We start from the raw sequence: 25820 nt of genomic DNA, 5'->3' as shown, positions 1-25820 counted from the left end.
AAGAAATTCATCTGAAATATCTTTGCATAAATGAAAAAAGTTATTTTAAAATATTAAAATGCATTATTTGTCTCCCTTTTATTTATTTGAAAAATATCACTAACTTACCACATACTTTTGAAAACTGCTAAAAATGTTTAAAAAACATATAATTCCAACATATATGAATCAAAAAGAGCTGCTAGTTAATAGCCATATCTAAAGTATAAAGTAGTTCAAGAAATCAGAAATTGAGTCATGTTAGTAGTAAATGTCTAATAAGCAGTAGTATATCTAGTAACAATTTCTTAATATACAAACAGTGGCTCCAGTTTTCATAGCTTCATTTACTATCATTTTTTGAGCATTATCTCTAGACATAAGACCATGCTGAAGCATTTTAAATTGCTGTTGTCGACTTTCTTCCAATTTCCTCCAGCGATCCTCTCCTTGAGATTTCTGTGAAAGCAAAATATAGAGTATGCTAATATTAATTCAAACATGTTAAATAAAATAATCATTGTAACATGCTCTACATGAGGCTACTCTTGAAGACCATCCAGATGTTGCAAGTGATCCACAATGCTGATTGAGGTGCCCCACAATACACCAGTAGGATTTCCTTCAACATCCCTAAGGTTTGTTAATACATCCCTAAGATCCTGCACCTAGGTCAACTGATAATGGTTTGACTACAAAGTCTCTGAAACTTGGAAAAGATTGGGAAGACACAAGAAAAAATAACCCTTTTATGTGGCCCTTCATCAAGCTATCTAAAATTTTCTTCTGATTGTTTTATTGCAATAAATTGATGTGGCCTCTCTTTTTTCTACATCAGGGCAGCTGGTATTTGGTATTTCAAATATTTCCTAGGAACTTGAGTGACAGGAAGATCTTGAATCTTTCAACCCCTTGTTCCCCTTGCTTTATCACTTTCAGGAAAGCCAATTAAAATAAACTTCCATGGAAAAAGATTACAGAGGGATCAGGATATAAGTCATTCCTTGCTTCAGTTGTACATGCGCTAAATTGGCCCCTTTGAAATTCTGTATCAAAAGAATGAAATTAGTTACGGTAAGTGATGCCATGAAGTTCCTTGTGAAGATGAGCTTGGAAATGTAATTTTAGACCCCTTTCTCTGAAGTTCCTCATGCAAATGGATATGGCAATAGCACTTAGACTTATATAGTGCTTCTCAGCCCTCTAAGCGGTTTATAGACTCAGCCTTTTGCCCCCAACTATCTGGATCCTCATTTTACCGACCTCAGAAAGATGGAAGGCTGAGTCAACCTTGAGCCACTCAGAATCGAACTGGAGTGAGATGTGAGTTAGCCTACAGTATTGCATTCTAACCACTGTGCCACCACGGTAACATAGGATTGGAGAAGATGCTGTTGTTTTGTCTTCAAATAACAGGAAAAAAGCTGTTATTGGAAACAAACGTAGGCAAAATTCTAGAACCCATTATTAAGCAATTACTATGTACGCATTTAAAAATAAAACACTGCTTGTCAGAAAACAATGCTGTTTGTAATTGCCAGTGTCCTCATTAAGTGTTTAGCAGAGCACTTCTCTCCTTGATCAGCAGGTGAGAGACCCAAAACCACCAGTGAGGAGAGGATGCTTCTTGTGGTTGCCGTATTATCCAGTAAGCAGGCTACAGTTGCCAATTTAAATTAAAAAAACAATTTTCTCCTCCAGATGAAGAGGTCATCTTAAAGCAAATTCTGCTAGATACCATGCAAATCCCACTTCACTAATGATTTCACCTTGGCTTGAACATCTGCATCACTTGCCTCGTGCCTTCTGAAGGACAGCAAAGAGAAGAGTGATACCTTCCAAGCAGTTGGGATTAATGTGTATGTGATGGCCACCCCACCAATCTGTACTTTAGCCTTTGATGAGCATTGATGGAATAAAATTGGGAAATGATGGCATTATAGTAAATTTGAAAAGCAATTAAAAGAGAAAAAAAGGACAAAAATGTTCTATTTTTCTCTTTGAAAATGTAAGTTTCAAAAAGTTTCAGGTATTAATCAAGTACTGAAGTATGTGTTGAAATTATACTTTACATTTCAACATATTTACTTGATTAACATTTGAATCAGCTGTTTTATACAAATTTTAACTTTTTTGAAACTTGATGTCATATTTTCATGCATATTGAGTATGAGTCTTGTATATGAGTTAGGAATGGAAATTTATGTTCTACGACCAAGATATAGAATATATTAAATCTATAGGTGTATGCTTAATTTTTTAAAGTGTAAAGCAAGAATATACAATTATTCCAATTTCTACACATGCTTCAAAGACCCATTAAATTAAGAGGACAGTCTGATTATTTTATAAAATGCAAAATAAAGCGTTATTTTCCTTTCCTTACTTTGTCTAATTTCCATAATTGCTTTGATTTTCCATTAGGCTTCAGAAATTTAGTTTTTAAATATTCAGATTGTATTTTACGTTCAGTAGACTTTTCCATAATTTTTTTCTGTAGATCTAAAACTTGTTCCTCTTTTAAAATGGCTTCACGAGGCGATGTCCTAGTTTTCTTTTCTTCCTGTCTAAAAAAATGATGTAATAAATAACACTTTGCAATTAGTTGTGATCCAGAAACAATGACTTAATTACGACTTAATGAGAAAGACCTACAAGAAGAAAATACACATTTAGGCATGGTTCCATTTCAAACAAAAGGTGTTATGAGACATGCATCCAGCTAAATTGTGCCCTTATTTCTTCATAAATAAATTAAAAGGAATTGAAGTTGTAGATCTGTAGTCCCTGGCAGAGTGTTCCAATTTCCTCAAAAAGCACACCAGGAATGTCTTAAGACTTAATGGAACTCTCATATATTTCTTTTGAATCAGTTGCAACAGCAAAATAGTTCTCTCTCAATTTTTCCCACCATAAAAAAACTCAGCAATAAATAGATAGGGAACACACATTAGCTGAGATTATTTTTCAGGTTATATAACTTCTAACTGTACAGCGATCTGATTAATGGCAATAAACTTAAGCCAATTCCTAAAGCTGAGAGCTAATTCAGAGTATCCGTTGAAATTCAGATTCATCTGAAATACAGATAGCCATTGATTTATGACCATTTGCTTAGCAACCAAAGTTACAACGGTGCTGAAAGAAGCGACCCACTACCAGTCCTTGCATTTGTGACTATTGCAGGGTCCCTGTGGTCGCAAGATTGCAGTTCAGGTGCTTGGTAAATTATTTTTGACTGATGCAGTGTTCCAGGGTCACCTGATCACCATTTTCAGCCAGCTTCTGACGCATAAAATCAACAGGGAAAGCAGAACTCGTTTAATGATGTGATTCACTTAACAATCGCAACAATAAAGGTCGTAAAATGGGGTATGGTCATATGATGGTTCATTTAACTATATCACTTAGTGACTGGTCGTTAAGTTGAGGACTATATAAAATAAAGAGCAACTAAAACATGAACAGACCAGAACAGTTCAGTGCAAAGGAAAACTATAGCGCTCTGAGTTATGATGAAGTCTTACCATAAGCACACATTTTTCCATGAAATGAACTTTGCCCTTTGGTTGTATGAATTTACTCACATACAGTATACAGCTGCCTATAAGTTGTCTGTAGCCCATTCTGATCATTATCACATTAGGACTTATGGAGTGGAGGGGCTTCTCGGGGCCAATTATGTGATGAGCTCTGTGCATGTTTGTATTGCTTTGTCTAGATTCCCATCCTGTTTCCCAAGGTAGAAATATACTCATTTATATCTTGGAAAGTGGAGCAAGAGTAAATGAGGAATAGAAAAAAATAATGCCCACCTCAGATCATGCATCAATCCTTCTGAAGCCCTATCCTTAGGGCAATACCCAGAGAAGATGGCAGCAAAGATGTACAGAAAAGATGGCAGCAAAGATGGGGGCAAGATATACAGGATATAAAAAGTCTAAACATCCCTGTTAAAATGCCAGCTTTGGAGGATGTAAAAATATCAGATCAAGATAAATCACTTTTTTCCAGCTTTTAACATACAAGCTGTACAATTTGATAGAAAAACAAACTAAAATCTTTTAGGGGGGGATAACAATAAAAACGTACAATAATATAGTTGCATAAGTATGCATTTTGTTTGGAGCACCTTTTGATTTTATGACAGTATTCAATCTTTTGGAGTAGGAGCTTATCAGCATGGCACATGTTTTCTTGTTTTTTTCTTTCTTGCAAAAATGTTCCAAACCTGCAAGATTGCGAGGGCAGCTCCTGTGCACAGTCCTCTACAAGTCACCCCACAGATTTTCAATTGGATACATTCCAATTGGATAGCTGGGCCATTCCAAAACCTTAGTCTTCTTCTGGGGAAGCCACCCTTGTTGATTTGGAGGTATCTATTGGGTCGCTGTCATGTTGAAAGGTGAAATGCCCCTTCAGCATTTTAGCTGAGGCTTGAAGGTTTTGTGCTGAAATTGACTGATATTTGCAACTGTTTATAATTGATTAAAGCCCCAGTTCCAGTTGAAGAAAAGCAGCCCCAAAGCTTAAAGCTGCCACCACAATGCTTTAACTGTCACTTGTTTTTGTCAGACTTGATGTAGGTTTTTGCAACACGTAGCTGGGTTTGGATGTTTTTCTTTCTAAGAAAAGGCTTCCATCTTGCCACCCTACGCCACTGCCCAGACATATGAAGAATACGGGAGACGGTTGTCATATTTAGTACACATACAGTACTCACCAGAAATTTCTGCAGCTCCTTTAATGTAGACTTCTTGGCAGCTTCATGCACCAAGTTTTCTTCTTTTTTTTCATTAATTGTAGAGGGACTTCCAATTTTTGGTAATGTCACTATTATGCCATATTTTCTCCACTTGTTGATGTCTGTCTTCACTGTGTTCCATGCTATATTCAATGCCTTAGAAATTTTTTTGTACCTTTCTACTGACTGATACTTTCCCACAATGAGATCACTTTGATGCTTTGTAAACTCTTTGCAGACCATGGCTTTTGCTGTAAGAGGTAACCGAGTAAATATTCTGGTAAATCCTACTAGAACAGCGGAACAGTGGGTTTGTTCAGAGGCCCTTTAATTGATGGCAAGTTGACTACTATTTAACATTGGTTAATTCTGAACAGTCACATCCTTATTTCTAAGACGGTATGCACTTATGCAATCACATTATTGTGTGTTTTATTGTTATTTTTCCACCTAAAGGATTTTAGTTTTTTCAGTTGAATTGTACACTTTATTTGTTATATAAAAGTGGAAGAAATTCTGAAATGATTTCTCTTGGTCTGATTTTTTTACATTTCAAAACCCTGACATTTTAACAGTTGTTGGACTTTTTATATCCACTGTACTTCAAGAAAATCTTTCCTATTTCACAAGTGTGAATTCCTGCATTGTCCTTAGAAATATAACAAACAGTATAATGAAAGGCTAGAACATTAAAGAAACACCCTCTCAAAAATTGTGAACATACAGTATTTCAGATGTTAGTTATTCTGAAGCACAGAATAATGGTGAAAACCCATTCTTAAAGCCACAATGAGCACATTGGGCCTTGTCTATGAGATTATTAAAGAAATAAATTTAGTGTGCACACTTTTATGCCATGGTTTTCATCATAAATAGTGGCATTGTTTAAACAGTGGAGTCTGGATAAATATTACAGTATTTCAAACTAACTTTAATGCAGCTGCTCTGCCAAATTGTTCTCTGAACATACAGATTTGATCCAATTTATCCAAAAGAAGTTGTTCCTTCGCATGTTTTTCATGGATTATCAGATCCCTCTTCTCTTCTTCTGCTTTTTGCTGAGATTCTTTCAGCAAAGCTAAACGTTCTTGAAGTTCCACAATTGACATCTCACCAAGTACACCATGGTTAGCAGTCTGTGGAAAAGAAAAGTAGAAGTATTATATTTCTGTTGTATCTTAATTTATATTAGAGTTCTTGTGTAGACAAAAAAAATTAAATTGAGTAGTTGGAGCAATTAGGTTGTGCAGTGAGCCAGAACACACAGTTGTGGTTGATTGGTTGGAGAGTGCTGACTCCTGAGTGAGGCAATTTGCGCTGAGATTGGCTGCTGTGGGTGTAGAGGGAGTTTCCCATTTTTCCTGCCTTTTTCTTCTGTATATCCTGACAATTTACCTCATAATGCTCCTGTCAGCCTATCTTGTCTGTTGTACATATAGATGTAAAATGTATTTATTTATATAAAGTTCGTGTCAGCGTCTCTGACTTCATTTGGACACCTGCTGCACAATTCCCTGACATGTAGCCAATGTAGCTATACAGAAAATTTAGTGAAAATCTGAAAACAGAAAATAATGCATACAGTAGATGGAAAGACACAGTATAATCACTTTACTGTTACCAAATAAAACAAGAACACCACATTCACATATAATTTTTTTGAGAACTGAAGTACAAACAAAAATAACCAAGGTAAGCAGCAGCAATCTGTGGATTATCTTTGATTTTCAATGGGAAAAAGTATATGGCAAAACATGTTACTTTCTTGGCTCCTGATATTTAGAATCAGCTGTGAGGACAAAAGGAATGTAAAAGCTGGCACATGGCCAATGAACCTTGGGTTGCCCAACCTCATGGTTTAATATTATGAATGAACACAAACAAACAAACATTATTAGTAAAACAAGTTAAGATTCGTGGTACTGAACTAAATAGGCCATTATTTTAGTCTTCTTTCCTAACAATTTGAAAGGAACAAATTATCAGGAATAAAAATTTAAGAAAGGTGGATTGCCAGAAAGTATCCAAGATACTGCAGATTTCATATTCCTGTCATAAAAAAAATATACTCAACCACAAGATGCTCACAAAAAACGAATGGGTCTAGCAATGCTATCCAACATTGTAACAATAGCTTCTAAAACTCTGGAAAAATTAATAGAGAAATTTTTTTAGAAATTGTAAGATAGGATTCATAAGTTATAATAAACACAAGATCTTCTTTTTCTAATTCACTATTGGCTTATCCATATTTTATTATGAGTTTACCTTGGTTAAGTCAATAAATCTATTTTTCAAGAATGGCAGGTATTCTATAGCTCTTATTTGCTGAATCAGTTCATATCTTTTTTTAAATTTCTCTTCTTCATCTTTTAAAGCCTGAAGTAGTATGTCCTGGCTTTTTTTAGATACCTCTTGAACTAGAACAGCAGAAAAAGATATAAACTTTACTAATATACTATTGCCAAAGATAAGCAAATACAGAAATGTTTTGCAAATAGAGTGAATTCTGGTGTAAATGGTAATTGGAGGTCTTGGTAAGTAGAGAATGAAATCTATCTAGAAATCTCTAAGTTCTGATTTTTCAGAGGCTTATACATTGGTGATGGTAAAGCTTTTAAGTGCAACTTCTTTTAAGTACAAAGCTTTTAAATGCAATCTCTGAAACTAATGAGTTTTCTCATTTTAATTTGTCTTCTCAAATGAGATAGCTGGAAGTCACAGAATAGCAGCTAATTGTCGGGTATGAGGAGAGGAGTACATTTATGATCAATTGGATTTCTTCTTTGTCTTCCTCCAATGGTGCTCTTGGCCCTATTCAACACCCTCAATAACTCTGTGAACTATGGGGAGGAATCAGGAGAAATGGGCCAAGAGAGGGCACATGAGCATGATCCTGTCACCACTCCAGCTGCCTTTTGATTCCAGGTTGTGGCCAGAGCCTCCACAGCAGACATCCCCCGGATATCCTCCAGCTCACTCTGTAACCTGAGAGGGTTCATTGGTTGCTGAGGATAGATTAGTCAAATATGTCCAGCCTCCCTGCGGAAGGGGGCAGCACTGGAAAATTTCAAGACTACTGTGGCATGGTCTGACCATGACAGAGGGGATAATGATAAATCTCCCACCAAATCTCGTTGCTACTGCTCCAACAAGAATAGTTATGAAATGACATCTTAATAGTTTCTCTCAAGTTCATAAATGGTCCAGTTACTAAATAATTTTGCTAAAAGTCTATAGATCTGACACTCTAAATACCTATTTGCTGTTTGCATTTTTGGAGTTTCATTTGTGCTTGCTTCACATTTTTATGTCCCTCTGCCACTTGCTGAACCTTTTTTTCCTTTTCCTTCCTTTCTTGAAGGCATCTTTCTGCACACAGGAGATGCATTTCTGCTGTCTAAAATCCAAAAATAATTCCAAGTAAGCAAATAGATGTAAATCTATTAGGTTCAATTGGGGGGAAAAAAGATTATTTTAAATGATTTCACAATAGTCTTCCACATCTTTATTCAAAGGTTAAAAATGATTAGAAAGGTAGTTAGAAACACAACTTTATCCCAGCTTCTCTGCAAATCTATTAAATAATTTGTTCTGAATGTCAGGGTGCTGATTAATCCCATTCTGCTTTTGGGTAATCGTACCTTGATTTAGAGACGTGGATCGTGGCATTTTCCTTGTGTATACCTTTGTAAGAAAATAAACCCCGAAGATATTTTTTTCTAAGAATAAACTCATTTATTTGTTATGAAGAAAATAAAACATCTAACTAATCTAAATAATTAAATTGTTACATTTTGGCAAAGTTCCTGCCGGCTACCTCTCAGCAGCCGGACTTCTTTGGCAAGAGAACAAAGAAAAGTGTGTAGTAGAAAGAAAAGAATGCGGATATACGTAGTTAGCTTACTGATAACAAAATTGGCAAGCTACGGAAAGTCTGACAGTCCAGAAATATGAGCTCATCTGGTAAATACAAAAACGCAGTGACACTGAAAAGAGCAGCAAAGGTAGGAAGCATAAAGGACTGAAATAAACCCTCATAAAGAAAGTGATTAAAAGTTGATCAACATGTATATTTGGAGATCTGAAATAAGATATCAATACATAAGATATCAAAAAACAAAACATTTGCAAGCCATGAAGAAATATCTAGATGCAGCAGTAAATTTCACAAGTGTCAATAAATCAAAATTGCATCTTAACAAAACAGAGGCACTATGAATAGAAAGAGGGAGATTGTGTAGTTTCTTATTCTTATTAAGTTTGAATAAGAAACATTATGTGCTTTATGCATTATAGCCTTTGCACACAGATCCTTTTGGGATTGAAAAAAGAGGAAAGGGTTTTTTTATGAAAAGCATTGTTTTTCCTGCACACCTCAAGAATGTATTTAAACTCCTTTTTCTGCCAAATCCATTTATCTATAATTTAATAATGTATATATAATCTATAACCCACATGTGGAACTCAAACCCATATAAAATCTGAAGAACACTCAGTACCTCTTCTCTCTTCTGTTCAGCATTTTTTTTCTTTTCCTGAATGCAATATTGGCGTGCCAAAATAGCTTCCTCATAGCTTAGCTTTCCTTGTAGTTTTCTACATTCTGCTTCTGTCAGCTGTTGGTCCAAATCTTTCCCACGCATTTGTTGTTGCCATTCCAGAAATTTTGATGGATCTTGTGCTCCTTGGAGAAGATGTTCGACTCTATAATAAAAATTAAAACAGGTTATTTGAAGGGAAACAGTACAACTCAAACACTGCTGTCTTATGTGAAGGCTAGAATAGTTATAAGTGGAGGCCTTTGGTCTTCAGCTCATCTCCCTTCTGCCTCTTATTTCCCTGGCATTTCCAGCCTTTTTCCTAGACAAATATCAACCAAACGCCCTAAGGGTAACCCCTAGGTAAGTTGTCTGCACCTCTTTTAGGTTGAGAAATAAGCTTTTTTCACCTAACACCTAGAAGCAAGCAAAGTTATAATCAGAAGCCAACATGGGTAGATCACGTCAAACAAATCTTTTTTCCTTCTTTGACAAAGTGATTAATGGACCAGAAAAATGCTGCGGACATAGTATACTTGGAGTTCAGTAAGGAGTTTGACAAAGTAGACCACAATCTACTTCTCGATAAGATAAAATCAATGTGAGATAAACAGCATCACCACCAGATGGATTTGTAACAAGCTGACAAACTGCACCCAACATGTAGTCCTTCCCCAATGCTCTAGGATCTTTGAAAGATATGGGACAATTGTTCTGAGATAACATCTGCAAATTCCTTTAGAAATTTGGGATGCAATCCATCAGTTCCCAATGATTTGAATTCATCATGTCAGTCTCTTACTATTTTCTTGCTTATTGTAATTTCTACTTCTAGACTCTCTTTTACTATGTTGAAAACTATGTTGTATAGCCCTGTGTTAGGTTGGGCTATATAGATTGGTGATAGATAATAGATTGGATGGATGGATGGGATGGATGGATAGGTAGACAGATAGACAGACAGACAGACAGACAGACAGACAGACAGACAGATGAGATAGATGAGACAGACAGGTAGATAGATAGGTGATAGACAGACAGACAGAAGACAGAGATAAACAAACAAGCAAACAAGCTGGGTCTTGTGTACGCTGGGCTGGATCCTTGCCCAATCTGGCTTCTTTAGGAATGACTGATTGGATTTGGGAGGTCATTGGTGCCTCTTTAAATGAAGGAGTGGTAACTATCTTCTTGAAAAGGGCAATGATATGCCTCTATTTGAAGAATGTCTATGGAGATTCTCAGTCACTCTGTTGTGATTTCTAGCATGGTAAATTGATTTTACACAGTTGACCCGAAGCTTGTACAAATGTTCATTATCTCCAGTCTCTCACAAGTGCACCTCTTTTAATTACAACTGTTGAGAAACACACATCTGGTTCTTATACCCTAAGCTTTGAATCAACTTTCAAAGGAGGTAGTTGGTCAATCATCAGTAACAAAGTTTAAACATGCCTGGAATAAACATATGTCCATCACTCAACAAAAAAATTAAAAATGAAATAAAATAATAAAATAATAAATAAATAAATTTAAAAACCAAAAACTCAAAGGACAGACTCGATGGACAACTAGGTCTTTTTCTGCTGTCAGTTTTCTAATTCTATGTTTCTATCTTTATGTACCATCGACTCCTGGAGATTGCCTAGAGAAGTCCCTGCCTCCTTCCTAGGCCTGAATGAGTGTTACTGGCCCAAGATCACCTACTGGCTTTGTGCCTAAGACAGGACTAGAACTCAGAGTCTTCCAGCTTCTAGCCCACTACACCAAACTAACTCTCCTCATCTAAAAGAACTGAAACTACTAAAATAGTTATGCCTTGGATTTTTCTTATGTACTTATTCAGAATTCCCACAACTATTCATATATCTGATGGCATAGCCTGACCTTTATTAATAATCCTTGGAATAATTTACATTTTGAAAGAAAGAATAATTTTATTATAAACAATAGATAAGTATCTTGATTTTCTATATAATCATTCTTTAGAAAACATAAAAACGCTATCAAAATCTGGCACAGGTTAAGTACCTCTTAAGCTCCTGTTCCACTTTTCTTTGGTACAGAACACCTTCTCTTAAGATTGCTGCTGTGTTTAGCTTAACAGGAGTACTGTCAGTCTGTTGGATAAATTAATGCATAAATATTTTTAGAAGGAAAATTGCAAAAGAGAAACCTTTAACAGTCTACAACTGATATAACAGTACCATATTCCCTAATTACATTTTAAAATGGTTATTTAGGTTTCTTAAATTAGTTAATAGGTAGTTGATGATAAGTTGTATAGTATTTAATATAAAAAATCTGTTCCTATTTTCATCAGTGACATATCCTCCCAAGTATGATTAACAGTCAAACTATATTAAGATCTATTAATTCCTCAAAATGTTTCATTTCACATTTCGCCTACAATCAAATCTTATTTAACTAAAATAAGTCATATGAAAATAAGTGGATCTTATTTCTAATAAGGTATTTATTTCTAAGATCCTGTTATTAGAGGTTTAAAATCAACTAACATTAATAAAAATAAGAATAGGCCATGATTTGGCTCATGAATTCCTCTTCCATTTATTCATTGGTTGATGAACAGTGAGGTATACATTTCTCCTTTAGATTTCATTTCCACATAGAATGATACAAATTATGGAGTTTATGGTCAGGAAAGAAAGTATATTTACTTAGGTTATGGTCCAGTAAACTTCAGCCATTTACAGCACACCTAGTTCCTGCTTTTAAATTTTGATGGTAAATAGTTGTCAAAAGGGTTATTCTTTTATTTGTGATGATCATCTAATAATGTTATACCTTTTGGAATAAAATTTTTGGAGAGATAGGTATCATCACTATTCAAAGAACTCAATGCTCCCAGAGCTAGCATTTATTACTACATTTATTTATAGGGCCAAAACATAACTGTAAAAATAAAGAACATTAATATTTGTGCAACACTGACAAACCCTAAACATAATAACTGAGTTGTGGATTAATAAGGTATCTTCCATTGCTACATTATATGTATGTATGTGTATACACACGCACACAAAGAGAGAGCCTCCTTCCCTTTCCTCCTGATTTTTTAGCTTTTCCCCCAGGCACTAGGGGCCAACTGACTAAAAGTCCCCTTTTGGCTGTTTTCTTAGGTTATTGGTCCCCATTTTCTACTTATATATTATATATGTTTTGTTTTGATTTGGAGTGGGATGTTTTCATTTGTTTATTTATTTTTGTGCTGTATAGCAGTATATACATTGTCAGCCTTATAAATCTTGTAAATAAAGAAAGAAAGAAACAAAGAAACAATTTCTCCTTGGATTTAAGGGTGAAAATAAAGTGGGAACCCTCTGGGAGACAAAGGATTTCCATCTTTACTTTTAAAACATCCCAAAGTTCACCCAGAGACCCCCCAAAGCCTCCAAAATACCTATTTTGAGGCATTTTTCTGAGTCATGAAGATTTAAGACAGGGATAAGAAATGTTTGTTTCTTAAAGACTTCTACCCATCCTTAAAACTACCCATCAAAGACAACAAATTTATAAGCCTTTCACAGTGTCACCATTACAGAATGCCAACCCACAAAGAACAAAGGAGATTGTTTTAAAGCATCTTGCCCTTTCAAATACTAACTCTTCTTGGATGGACAAAATGAGCTGAAATAATTAGCATATTCTCCTCCTACATAATCCTAGAAGAAAAGGATTGATAAAGAAAACTAAAGAAATATGGGATAGCCAAGAAAGCATTGACTGTAATAATGGGCTTCTTAATTAACTTCACAATCCTTATTCCAATTTCTGATAAGGTGTGAACAAAAAACACAATAGGAAATTTTGAGGTTAAACAGGCAAGTATGTTTTTTAAGCATGATTAAAGAATTATGGCAATCACATATAAAAATTCCAGCAATTTTTCAAAGATTCTCACTGGCATTGTATGATTTTGCCACAGAACAATGTGAATCTGGTTTCTCCACTGACTTTGCTTGTCAAAAGGTCACAAAAGGGGATCACATGACAAGAAAGTATCAGAATGGCTTGAAAAAATATTTCAAGAACAAAACAAAATCCTATTTTAAGGCACATGACACTGTTTTCTTGGTAGCGATATTAATGGGATTTGTCTACTACTATCTTCCAGAATTTATTTTTTTTTTACTTTCCAAGACAGCCTACAGCCTAGGATTCCTGGATCTTCCATCCAAGTACTAATTAGATCTGATCCTATCTGCCTATTTTTCAAGAACAGCCCATTTTTCTTGAATTGCTCAACCAGGTTTTTGATGCTCAGAAATATTTTATCATTTTCAATCAAATTTTTTCATCACAGTTGAAAATTTTTCTTTAGTGAAAACTGATAATTAAGAGAAAAATGCAGGAATGAGGCATATTACAAGAAAAAAAAATTAAAAAGCTCCCAAATCTGCCCCTCCATATATTTGCTGCCATCAGAAACATTAAGGAAGTCCAATGTTTCTGATGGCAGCAAATATATGGAGGGGCAGATTTGGGAGCTTTTTTATTTATTTATTTTCTTGTGAAATTTGAATATGAATATTTTCATATTTTCATTTTGTTAGACGTGCCATACTTTGCAATAAATATAAAACAAGGCTCTTTACGAAGCTGCCCCTCTGGGTGTCGCCGCAGGAAAAATTTCTTTTTAGAAAAGAAATGGTGGCAAAGCCAGATTGGTTGACATATGGTAAAATTTAATTTTTTAATTCTGGTGAAAGCCGAGGAAGAACTTGAATCAGAAGGTTATGCTTGTCATTCGTTTACCTATCAGCAACTGAAAGAAAGGTTCAAACTGGATAAAAAGTGCTATGGATTTGATTTTGTTAAAAATGAATTGGAATTTTCATTATGTGGCAACGATGAACATATTATTGCTAAGATTTATAAAATGTTATTGAAACCGAACTTTGAAATTAATATGTAAAACATTGTATGATTCAGTGGGCAACCAATCAAGGAGAGAAGCAACTTAGAACTAAGGAGAAATTTCCTGACAGTTAGAACAATTAATCAGTGGAACAACTTGCCTCCAGAAGTTGTGAATGCTCCCACGGTGGAAGTTTTTAAGAAGATGTTGGATAACCATTTATCTGAAGTGGTGTAGAGTTTCCTGCCTAAGCAGGGGGTTCGACTAGAAGACCTCCAAGGTCCCTTCCAACTTTGTTTCTATTCTATTCTATTCTATTCTATTCGGTTCTATTCTATTCTATTCTATTCTATTCTATTCTATTCTATTCTATTCTATTCTATTCTTACTGCAACAGAGCGAGTTGGAAGTCAATGCTTCTTTTTCTTTTCCCTACCTGTCCTCACTTCTCTTTCCCTTTTCCCCTCCCCCTTCACTGCTGTTTTATTTACTTTTGTATTTTATAATACTTTATAACTTAATAAAAAAAGTTTTTTTTAAAAAAAAAGAAACAAGGAAGTCCTTGGCCACTAAAAAGTTGCCTGTCCGTTTTTAAATTGATTTCAACTGACTTTTTTGAATCTCACCAATTTAAAACATTAAGCTACCCAGAGCTGCTCCTCACCTTGAACTTGATCTTCTGGGCTTCAAATTTTTCAACAAGGCTTGGGGTTTCCTTCATCTATAAGTAAAAATTATTGTAGCTTTATTATATAACTTATTCTATTGAAAAAAGCATACTTCAAAATCAAATTATTCATCTGATTGTCCATGGAGATTCTCAGTCATCCAGGTCATGGTTGTCCCAACAGTGCTTTTCAAAAGGCAACTGGACTTTGGGGAAAAAAAACAATGGAAAAAGAAAGTAAAAAGCACCTTTGAGATATTCATTTGATTATGCAAATTATGTAAATATTTGCCAATAATAAATTGGATAAATAGTAGAAAATAAAGGAGGGTAAATTAAAGGAGACCCAGAATGAAAAGTTCTATTAAAATGATAAATCCCTGACTTAGGCCAGGATAATTTAATTGATAATAAAGACGTAAAATGGGAAGAATAATTGTCCATGCAAATACATTATTGGCAGCCACATTTTTCAAAATTGTAGTTATACTGTAGCTCAAAGGTACTAAAAGAAAAAAGTAAAATAAAATGCTTATTGCTAATTACAGTGCATATAAAATGAATATAAGGCCTGCATAGAAGTTTCTTAAGGAAAAAAAAAACCCACCTGGTACAAACAAGTGTTTGTACGTAAAAAAATAAGTTAATGGAAGAGGCAATCATAATCTACCACATTAGGCATATGATTTTGAAAAATTCTGTAGCAAAAGAAAAGGCTGGTGTCAGGGAATATTCAGTCATTATTAAAAAGTATTTTTATTCCAAAATTTAACTGTGAAAATGTCTATAAGTAGTACACAGCTATTATAGATTTAAAGTCAGAATTCGACTCTTATTTCACGGGGAAAATTAAAAATTTACAAGCTTCCATAATTTATTGGCACTTGTTATTACTAGTACTGATTAGTTCTTTTCTTTACCAGCGAACTACCAAGACTCTGGCCATCTACAAATATAAATAATAGCAACAACTCACAGCTTATGTGCTGTTATACAATTGCTAAAAACTTCAAATTGTGTCACATTAAAAGTGAACTTGGAATGAGCTCATAGCCTATGCTGCAAATCATTATCAATATCAAATATCAACAAAACATTATTCAAAATTATTTAAACAATAACATTACAATAAATAAATCTTAGTACATTCTTTTCTTCCATTTACTCATAATTACATTCATTTCTTGATTTCTGTTTTACTTACATAGAATTTGTAATCAATCTTTGGGGCTGCACAGTTGAATTGATTAATATTTGCTTCTAGCAGTAGTTCCTAAAAGAAAATATAAATTTAATAAATTACATAAAGTGTAATTTTAATGCCATTAATTAAATGCTGGTATGTGACTGTAATAAAAATTGATTGATTAATGCCATTAATCCTTTGCCCAGAAATTTAATGTTTATTCTTTAATGTACAAAAGCAAATACTCTATTTATCTCTCTCTCTCTCTCCCTCTCCCTCTCTCCATCCCTCCCTTCCTCTCTCTCTCTCAGCACTGTAAAAGCAATAGCTGTTTTCCAGATGAATAAAATGTGGTCCTTGTTGTCTATATCACTGAAACTTAAAACAGTTTGCTCAACTTTATAGTGATCCCAGGAGCCATTAATGCCAGTGAAACTTGGAAGGTGTCAGCCAGTATTAACAAGCCAATAATATGGCTTTGCCAAATCCTAAGGATTCGCTATTTTGACCATATTACTAAAGAAGATGTGCTCCAAAAGTTTCTCCTGCAAACTATATAACATTGTTGCATGCAGATGACTCCAACTTGCAGATCATATTCTCTACATAGAGAACAAGCTAATCCCCAAGATGACAATGAGACAAGCCCTCCCCACTACGATGATGAACTCATCTTGAATGGACTGGTGTTCTCTTGCCATTTTCTTGTCTAATTTGGTGTGTTAGCCTTTTTATGAACGGTAAAAATATATAGCAAAAGCATTTAATCACATATCACATAATCATATCACATAAATAGGAATCTGGGGCAGAACCTTGAAAAACAATTATTCAAATACAAGTGGTTAATTATGATAGATTATGACTTCTCAGCAATTCCCTGGAAACCACATTGATATCTCAAAAGACAACAAATATGGGTAGATAAATTCCAGAAAATATAGTGAAATAAATAAATTATTAAAATACTAAACTTGCCTCTGCCTGCTGGCGATTCTTCAGTTTGATTCTTTCTAGATGCTGCTTCATTCTAGGAGGTTTGTAAATATTCTTGGGAATCTGAGCATAAATACACAGACATAATCTATAGATAGTCATCACTAGCAACTGCTTTATGCGGTAAACATTCAAAGATATGATGGTGCTGAAAAAAATAGCTTTATGCACAATGCTCACATTTATTACCGTATCTCTCCACTCTGGAGGGAGAAAGAATAGGTCAAGCAGTCTTTCTCCTCCCCACTTCCAATGCAGTGAATTTGGAGAAGAATGGATTATAAGAGAGTAAGCAAGCACACAATGGAGAATACACCAGGCTGTTTGCACAGTGTGCTTGCAGCTCCCAGCACATTGCTTTTAGTGTGTGTTCTCCACTGTGTGCCTGCTTACTCTTGTCATCTCTTTCCCTCCAATGGATGTAAATGTTAGCAATAATCACCTTTTTGCTAATTATTCTATTGCCAGGGTGAGCATTCCAAAGTGTGTGTGCGGGGCAGGGGGGAATAGAGAAAAGGAAAGCACATTTGTGGTCATACAATGTCCCACTTAGCAACCACTTTGCTTAATGATACAGTACCCTGTCCCAATTGTGGTTCCTAAAGAGACTACTTGTATTCTGCAGGAGCAAAAGTCACTGTAGATATGTACCACTTTCCTTTACTAATACTGTTGATGAGTAAGTCTAAAGTCTTATTAAATGGCAACAGTAAATGGATCAACACTACATTGTGACTGAACAGCTAATTCGCAGTCCATGTATTTGGGGAGGAAGGGGTGGAAAGAGTAATTGGTTTTGCACCACTGTGAATTTGATCCTAGGTAGTGGCAGATATTTCTCTCTCTGGGCACAAAGAAAAAGTATCTGCTGTGAGCAACATGGAGCAACATGAAAGGTATCTAGCCAGTAAACGCTCAGCTCCATTCAGTCGCCGGACTCTTCCCCAATACAAGGGATTACAGGGTTGTTTTAAAAAAATTAATATATTCCCAAACGTTGTTTCCATTCTATACTTCCAGCAACCCTAGAACAAAACTAGATGTATATTTAGTAGTAGCCCCTAAAAGTTCACACTTTACTGGGACTGAATTGAAATGGTGGTTCTTTTAAACCTGGGTGAAATTTCTTTCTCTTAAATTTGAGTCCTTTTGGATTTGCTGAGATATCATAAACTTTTTGCTTCCTCTCCTGACTTTATCATCTGTTCTGACATATGGCAAAACTAGGAAAGGCTCTGATAAAGCTGTGAATTAATTTTAAGAGAAGCTTCCTCTCTCTGACTCTGAGTAAGGTTTAAAGGCTTCTTTATTCAGTTTTGAGAAAAAGCCAGCCTCATATTATTCTTCTGCACTGTTAGAGACAGGTTTCTGGGCCTAGAAGAGGTGTCTCCAAACCCCGGTCTATGTACCAGCAGTGGGCCGCAGCATGCCAGAAAACTGGGCCACACAAACAAGTGAAGCCCCGTCTGTGGGATTTAGGCAGCATGTGAATCCATGTCCCCTCTGGTCTACAGAAAAACCTCTCTCTATAGAACTGATCCCTGGTGCCCAAAAGGTTGGGAACTACCGGCCTAGAAGAAATCCAAGTTGAAGGAGCTTATTTTACAAAATATTTGCATTCTAAAGCTGAAGTTTAAGGGTTTTTTAAATTAATTCTTTGGGATTCAAATACTTTCAAAAATCAATCAAGCTTTTTTTGGAATAGAATACAGAACTCACAGGTTTTGTTTTCTCTTGTCGTGGAATTTGCTCCGGAATCAGTATAGCTCGTGGATTAGGGACCGTCAAGTGAAACTCATTTGGTTCAGTCGTCTTTAAAGTTGTAGTAACATGTTTATCTGCAATATTATCCAGCTGATTGATCAATTCCTGTATTTTTGGCTGCCATCTTACAGGAAACAAAACAAACAAACAAACAAAAATACAATTTTATTTTTGGCTCTAGGTTCCATCTGCTTAATTAATACTAGTATAAGCAATTTTAATTATTTTACAGAATCTAAACATTTAGATTGGTCCTGAACTGGAAGTCTAATACAAATAATTAAGAGTGCCAATCTCTGTTAAGTAGAGATTCAAATGAACAGTATTACTTAAGATGCAGTTCCATTCAAACAGGAAATCATGCACATTTTTGAGAAATATTTCCTGACAGTGTATTAGAAATTACTTCTGAGAAAGCATGTCTACAATGTTTCTATTACTTACTTTTCCAGTGGTTCAATCCAATTTTCATTTACATAAACCGAATCATAAATCTGACTCCATTCATCTTTTATCCATGTTTGCAAATTTACCATATTGAAAAAGAACCTAAGGAACTGAAAAGACTGTATGCATTAATGAAAGAAGCTTAATCAAAAAATATATATGCTTTGAAATCAGATCACATTTTCTATTTTCAGCAGTAACGTATTCATAATTTCTATTGAAATATTGCCTAGAGCACTAGACATGTCCATAGTAGGTATTTTCCATTAGAACTGAGGAAATATTTTGGAAATTCCACTTTTCTCTATATTTATATTCCGCAAATATGCCCTAAAGTTTCAGAACCCCCAAAATAGTGTACACTACAGTCTGGTACAAAGAACTGCAGAAACACTATGGATGTTCTTATCATCACAATAATAATATAATACAAGGATTGAATGAAATGTAATGCCTCCAGTATTGCAGTTTTCTAATAGATAGCAATAGCAATGGTGGGAAGTTGCTGTGAGAAAATGATGGGTTGCTATTGTGATATGGAAGCCTGCCATGAGTACTTGTCAGTAGTTTAAATAATGTGGAGTTTTTGGCGTTCTCTGAGGCTCATTGTTTGCTTGCTGTTGTAACTTTGAACAGTCACTAAATGAATTGTTGTAAATTGAGGATTACCTGTATTTTCTGTTTGATTGTTTATTGGTTGTTAATATCTGCTTATCTGGTTGTTCAGTGCCAGAGAGGATGTGTTCTGGCCTGAAACTGTCAGTTTCTTCTAGAAGATTAGAGTTCATTCTGAAAAGTATTTCTCAATCCCGAAGTCTAAAGGGCTTCTAAATGAGAGGATTTAGGGCTTCCAAGTGAGGGAACAACAAACTAAGATGTCTCTGAAAAAGGGGAAAGAACACTGCAGCCAGACTGACAGACCAGTGACAACTTCAAGACAACAGAACCTCTCTAGATAAGGAAAAGACAATTACCCATTTGAGCTCCAGATAGTAGCTCCTTTCAAGAATACAATAGGACAGATTCGTTGGTTTGAGCATTGGAAGATGAGAAAAGTCATCAAGCTGTCATCAGAATACCCTACACGGATATTGGGTTTGTCAAGCCTCATTTTCTAAACACTTTTGGGATATACAGTAACTATTTTAAAGTTTTAAAGCAACAAGTTTGAAAAACTAACTAGTGAATGAGTCTTCATTCCAGAAAGAAGAGAAAAATAATGATTTAAAGATTTAAAGATACAAAGTAAACTGCAAAAAAAAAAGATCAGAATTTAAGAAATTTTGAAACCAACTAAGGGACCAGAAAAATGTAAAATGTTTAAACTTTTGAAATACTTAAAAAAATAAAACTGTATCTTTGTGGGAACAGAGCTTAGTCTTTCAAGAAAGATGATAGACTCTTTTTTAAACAAACAAAATAGCAAAAGAATTGAGACAGACCATGTGATAAAGAAATAAGAAACCAGAGGAGACTAAAGATCCAGGCAGATGAGGAAAAAAAGAAAGAAAAACTTGTTTTTCACTTTTGAAGTCAATGATTAGCAGTTACACAGGTAAAAAATGACAGGTAAACACATTTCTTAGTGCAGGACAGCCAAAAGGGCAGAGATGACGAAGGGGGAGATGGAAGTTTCTGGCTCTTTGGCAGATAATGTTCTGCCATTCAGTTGCACTTGCTATGAGCATCACAGTGTAGAAGCTTTGCCCAGCGCCTAGATCTCAGATCAGAAGGAAGAAGACATGGAAAGTTAGTGGTGGCAGCAGGAGCCTACAGAGTATATGGCAGAGTGCAGAGCAGCCAAAAGAACAGAAGTGGGCAGAGGGGAAACAAGCAGGAGAGGAAATCAGAGGCAGGTTGTTCAGAATAGGGAAAGTGTGAGATTTTTTCCTAACGTAGAGTCCTGGCAACTAAGACTGCCAGGATTAGTTTTGCTAAGCAGCAGAGTAATGTGATGTTTTGCTTCACCTAGTAGTATAAATTCCAGTCCCAATTAAGGTCATAACCCAAGGACTACCTGCTTTGGCTTGCATTTTAGTATGCATTATTTGATTTCACATAAAATCAAGAACCACATGAACTGAAGCCCAGTTTCTTTCAAAACATACATTTCTTGGTATGTTGCAATGTATTCTCATTTTAAGGGATGTACAAAAATACATAAGTGGAAGATTCTAAATGATGAAAATAAAAGTAGTTGCTTCTTCTTCTTCTTTTTTTACTGAGTAGATAAATAATGCCTTCATAAGAAGTAGCATAATCTTCAATTGTTAATATCTAGATTTTCTTCCAATGTAGTTACAGTGGCTTTAAATATGGTGCTAAGGAATTTGGCTTTGTCTTAGCATTTTATGCAGTCTATAAACCATGCATCATCATTTAGCACTGGATGCCAACCATGTGTTGTTTTAAATACATTAATTTTATAACTTGCCTTTCAAAAATTCTGAATATATTTATAGCTTTGTAGTAGATGAGGGATGTGTCTATACCTATCAACTTGAAGATTTTTCCACTGCAAATATAAGTATTAAAAGCAGTAGCTTTGAACAGTCATTCACTATTTAAAATATTTATAAAAATTCTATACAACTTAAAATCCAAGAATATTGAATTTTTATTTAATTCTGATGAAATGCAAATATTTTAATTACCTTACATATCTTAGCAGCATCCATTGATTTAATGATTTTGCTGAACTGCTGAAATCCAAGTTCCTCTAGTCGAAAAGTAGCCAAATAACAAATAACTAGAAAAGACACATACATTAATATTGAAGACAAAGTAAATAAGTAAGCCTATTAAAGATTTCTACTCTGAAATTTACTAGCATTTGTTCGAATTCTCCAAATATAGGTATCTAAGAGTGGAAATGGAAGGCAGATTAGGCAAATGATAAAATTCATCACAATTTAATAAATAATATAACATGACTTAATATTCATATATCCAATATGCAAAACACTGAAGGTTTATGTTGTGATGACATGTTTCACATCTTATTTTTTCATTATTGCAAGTTGTACTTGACACCCATATATATAGCTGCTGTTATTAGTAGTATATACAGGAGACTAAAAATCAGACTGATTTTCTAACATTATTATATTCTCTATATATAAATGAATACTTACCAATATACATGTTACGCTCAGAAAATAGGCAATGTTTTCCATCTCGAATATAAAATGCATCGACTACCACATCCAATACAGTTTTATATTCTAAACAGCCACACAAGATATCCATTACAGGTACAGGGATTTCATCTGTTACTTTGAAAGGCTACAGAAACAGAATTAATTTAAATGTAAAAACAAAAACTTAATGTATGTATCTAAATGTCGTCATTCAATGTAAAATGATAGCAGTAATATTAGCTATTATTGTCCAAAAAGTATAATCAAAATGTATAAGTAGTATATGTTTTGAGCAGTACAAAACGTACAAAGCATAATTATCCACTATAAATTAATCCAAGCAACATTTAAAGTAAAAGAATTGTGTGATAGCTTGTCCAAGAAAAATCGGATCATTGGACTCGTATTTATGATAGTTGTGATGTCCCAGGTCATGTGATCACCTTTCGTGACCTGGGATTGGTGATTTGCAATAAATGAAATTTTTCTACCTACTGGCACAGAGTTAGGTCCAGATACCAGTTTATCAAATTTTAATTGTTTTAGAGATTTTGGGAGTTTGGATGTCCAGAATTCATTCAAGTCCTCTTTTTCTTCCTCACCATTAAAAAAATAATTAAAAAATAAAATAAAAAACCCTAGGACTACTTTAGACAGATTTAAATGGTTAGAAAATTAGTTTAAAATTAGATAATAAAGAACAAATGAAAGATAAGAAGTAGCTAGTGGAGATAAGAAGTCTTGATGCACTGCCCTACCACATGGAAATAAAAAAACAAAAAGAAACAAATGCTGCCCTTCAAACTGTTTGTATGCAATTCATAAACCAAATTTATTTTGCCTACAATACACACACACACACACACACACACACACACACACACGTGTGTGTGTATACATATATACATGGCTCCTGATTTTTAGAAATATAGTATTTCAAATGTGCATTTTCTGAAAGCTTCAAAAGACATCTCACACCTGTAATACTTTAGCTGATTCATCCAAGAAATGCCCAACATTCTCATTTTCAGGATGGAATTTGTTGAGCTGCTGAATTATTATTTCAATGTGTCTCAATGGACCAGCCATCTTCATTCTGCATAAACCTGGAATCATTAAGTGTCCACATTTCATCAGTTGCGATTTAATTTTAAGCATGTAATCATTACAGAAACTAATACAATTTTGTTTGAACAAATTGGCTCCTAATACAGATATAAATACTGGTATACCTGAAACCACCTGAATTAATTTGTTAAGATGATCAAATTCATTCATACATTTGTTTGCTTTTCAACTATAACTGCTCTTCAGAGTGAATAATGTAAGACTTTTCATTCTTACAGTCATAGAAAAGAAATCTTGATTATTGGGGCAATAGTTAATTCAGAAGTGTCAACTATCTTCCATTTATCTAGCATTCACCATGGAACCAACCAGAAATATAACGGATTTGGATATTTTTGATATTAGCATGGTACAAATAAACTAACATTTAACCAAAGGTGCTATGAAATCAGAACTTTTTCCTAGATCTTGATGCACAAACAGGGTTATAAAAGAATTATTAGGGATATAAAAGAGTATTCTCTTTTAAATCACTTTCAAAGCAGTACAGTCTTACACTGCATTAGACAGGAAAGACTTCATTAATATTTATTTTAAAAAACAGTGCTAGAGATCATTGTGTTGTGACAGTTTCTCAGACAATAGGATTCAGAAACTGATGAGCTAGAGACTACTTTCCAATCCAGAAGCCAACTTCCCATAAATGAGTCTATTCAGATTCAATTTGGTCCCCCTTATATCCTAATATCTACATGAAGCTCCCCGGAGCAAAGTCACGTTTTTAAAAACTGTAAACTTTCTGCAGACTCTATTTCTATAGTACACAAAGATAAATATATTTAACAATTAGGAATCCTAGATAGTTAATCCACACTTCTAATCTCCTTGCCATCTCTTGGTCCACACTGTAGAATTTTCTATATGCCATTCTTTGTTCTAATCTTTTTAACAATGCTCCTAAGCTTCTTATCACAATTGTATTATAAACAGCACTTTTTAAAGGAAATATTAAAGCTGTACATCTGCTAGCCCTACAAGTTAGCCCTAGAATGACATGTAAGTTAGGACTATGTTTATTGTGACAGCTACAGCAAGGGAATCTTGCAAGTCTGAATGTGCTTCCCTCTCCATTTCTGTGAACTGGGGATACTTATGTTGTTGGTTTGAGCTCCCAGCTTGGCGATTTGGTTACAAATGTTTGGTCCCCATTCAAGGAGACATCTTCAGTGAACTTTGGAAAGCCCACTGAAAATGTCTCCTCGAATGGGGGACCAAACATTTGCAACCAAATTGCCAAACTGGGAGCTCAAACCAACAACATAACTAGTAATCCGAGCTATTAATATTCAAATACATTTCAAGGGGGATACTCTCCAAGATCTCTTTTCTTCTCAAATTGTTTTCTCTGTTGGCTTGGTGGTAGATCTTCCTCTCCACCCGCTCTTCCCTCTCAACCAATGGAATAGAAGTTGCCTTCAGAAGTTGTGGGAGCTTCATCACTGGAGGCTTTCAGGAAGAGATTAGACTGCCATTTGTCGGAAATGGTGTAGAGTCTCCTGCTTGGACATGGGGGGGGGGGGGTTGGACTAGATGACCTACAAGCAGGGGTGAAATCCAGCAGGTTCTGACAGGTTCTGGAGAACCGGTAGCGGAAATTTTGAATAATTTGGAGAACTGGCAAATACTACCTCTGGCTGGCCCCAGAGTGGGCTGGGAATGGAGATTTTGCAATATCCTTCCCCCAGGAGTGGGGAGGGCATGGAGATTTTGCAATATCCTTCCCCCAGAAGTGGAGTGGGAATGGAGATTTTGCAGTATCCTTCCCCTGCCACACCCACCAAACCAAGCCATGCCCACCAAGCCACACTACACCACGCCCACCAAGCCACCCCCACAGAACCGGTATAAAAAAATGTGAATTCCACCACTGCCTACAAGGTCCCTTCCAACTCTGTTAATCTAATCTAATCTAACCCGAATCCAACATCAAAGTCACTGTTTTGTACCAATGCAGATTCAAGATGCTCGATTCCGTGCGGACAGATGTGGGCTGTGATTCAACCAAGGCGACAATAATGCAAAAATCAAATGCTGATTTTGCCCCACCACAGCAGCACCCAAACTTTTTCAAGTTCTGTGACTGGTGCCCCAATCGGCCCAATCTGGAATCATCTGCAATATGGTGGATCCCAAGCATAAACCATGCAAATCATAAAAAGGATTTGCACCTCAGGTTCATGATGGGTATCACGGCCGGGGCCAAAACTGGACGGCGTTAATGTGATGCCCGCAGAACAGACTCATGCTTTGGTATCACAGAACACATTTTTTTTTAAAAAAAAATATCAATTTACCAATAAATATTCAAGTTTTAAATCCGAACGTCTCTTACGTTTTCCAGTCAAA

The 25820-nt window shown here is 35.2% G+C and overlaps 1 protein-coding gene across 1 annotated transcript; it reads right to left on the bottom strand.

Moving 5' to 3' along the window:
• Nucleotides 1–273: 273 nt before the first annotated feature.
• CFAP99 (cilia and flagella associated protein 99) lies at nucleotides 274–25820 on the bottom strand. The gene is made up of 16 exons (XM_070943511.1): nucleotides 25807–25820; nucleotides 23325–23452; nucleotides 22341–22491; nucleotides 21861–21955; nucleotides 19204–19316; nucleotides 18715–18883; nucleotides 16978–17058; nucleotides 16018–16086; nucleotides 14811–14867; nucleotides 11296–11384; nucleotides 9226–9430; nucleotides 7982–8123; nucleotides 6992–7143; nucleotides 5654–5859; nucleotides 2366–2546; nucleotides 274–438 (listed from the first exon to the last, which is right to left on the bottom strand). Exons 2-16 carry the CDS (start codon nucleotides 23439–23441, stop codon nucleotides 274–276), a joined length of 1992 nt encoding a protein of 663 aa, XP_070799612.1. The 5' UTR covers nucleotides 23442–23452; nucleotides 25807–25820.

Source organism: Pituophis catenifer, unplaced genomic scaffold (assembly GCF_029215685.1).
Source record: "Pituophis catenifer annectens isolate HBS135680 unplaced genomic scaffold, rPitCat1.0.hap2 SCAF_4, whole genome shotgun sequence".
NCBI lineage: Eukaryota > Metazoa > Chordata > Lepidosauria > Squamata > Colubridae > Pituophis > Pituophis catenifer.
The sequence above is the reverse complement of the archived record's forward strand: the minus strand, read 5'-3'. Positions and strand labels throughout refer to the sequence as shown.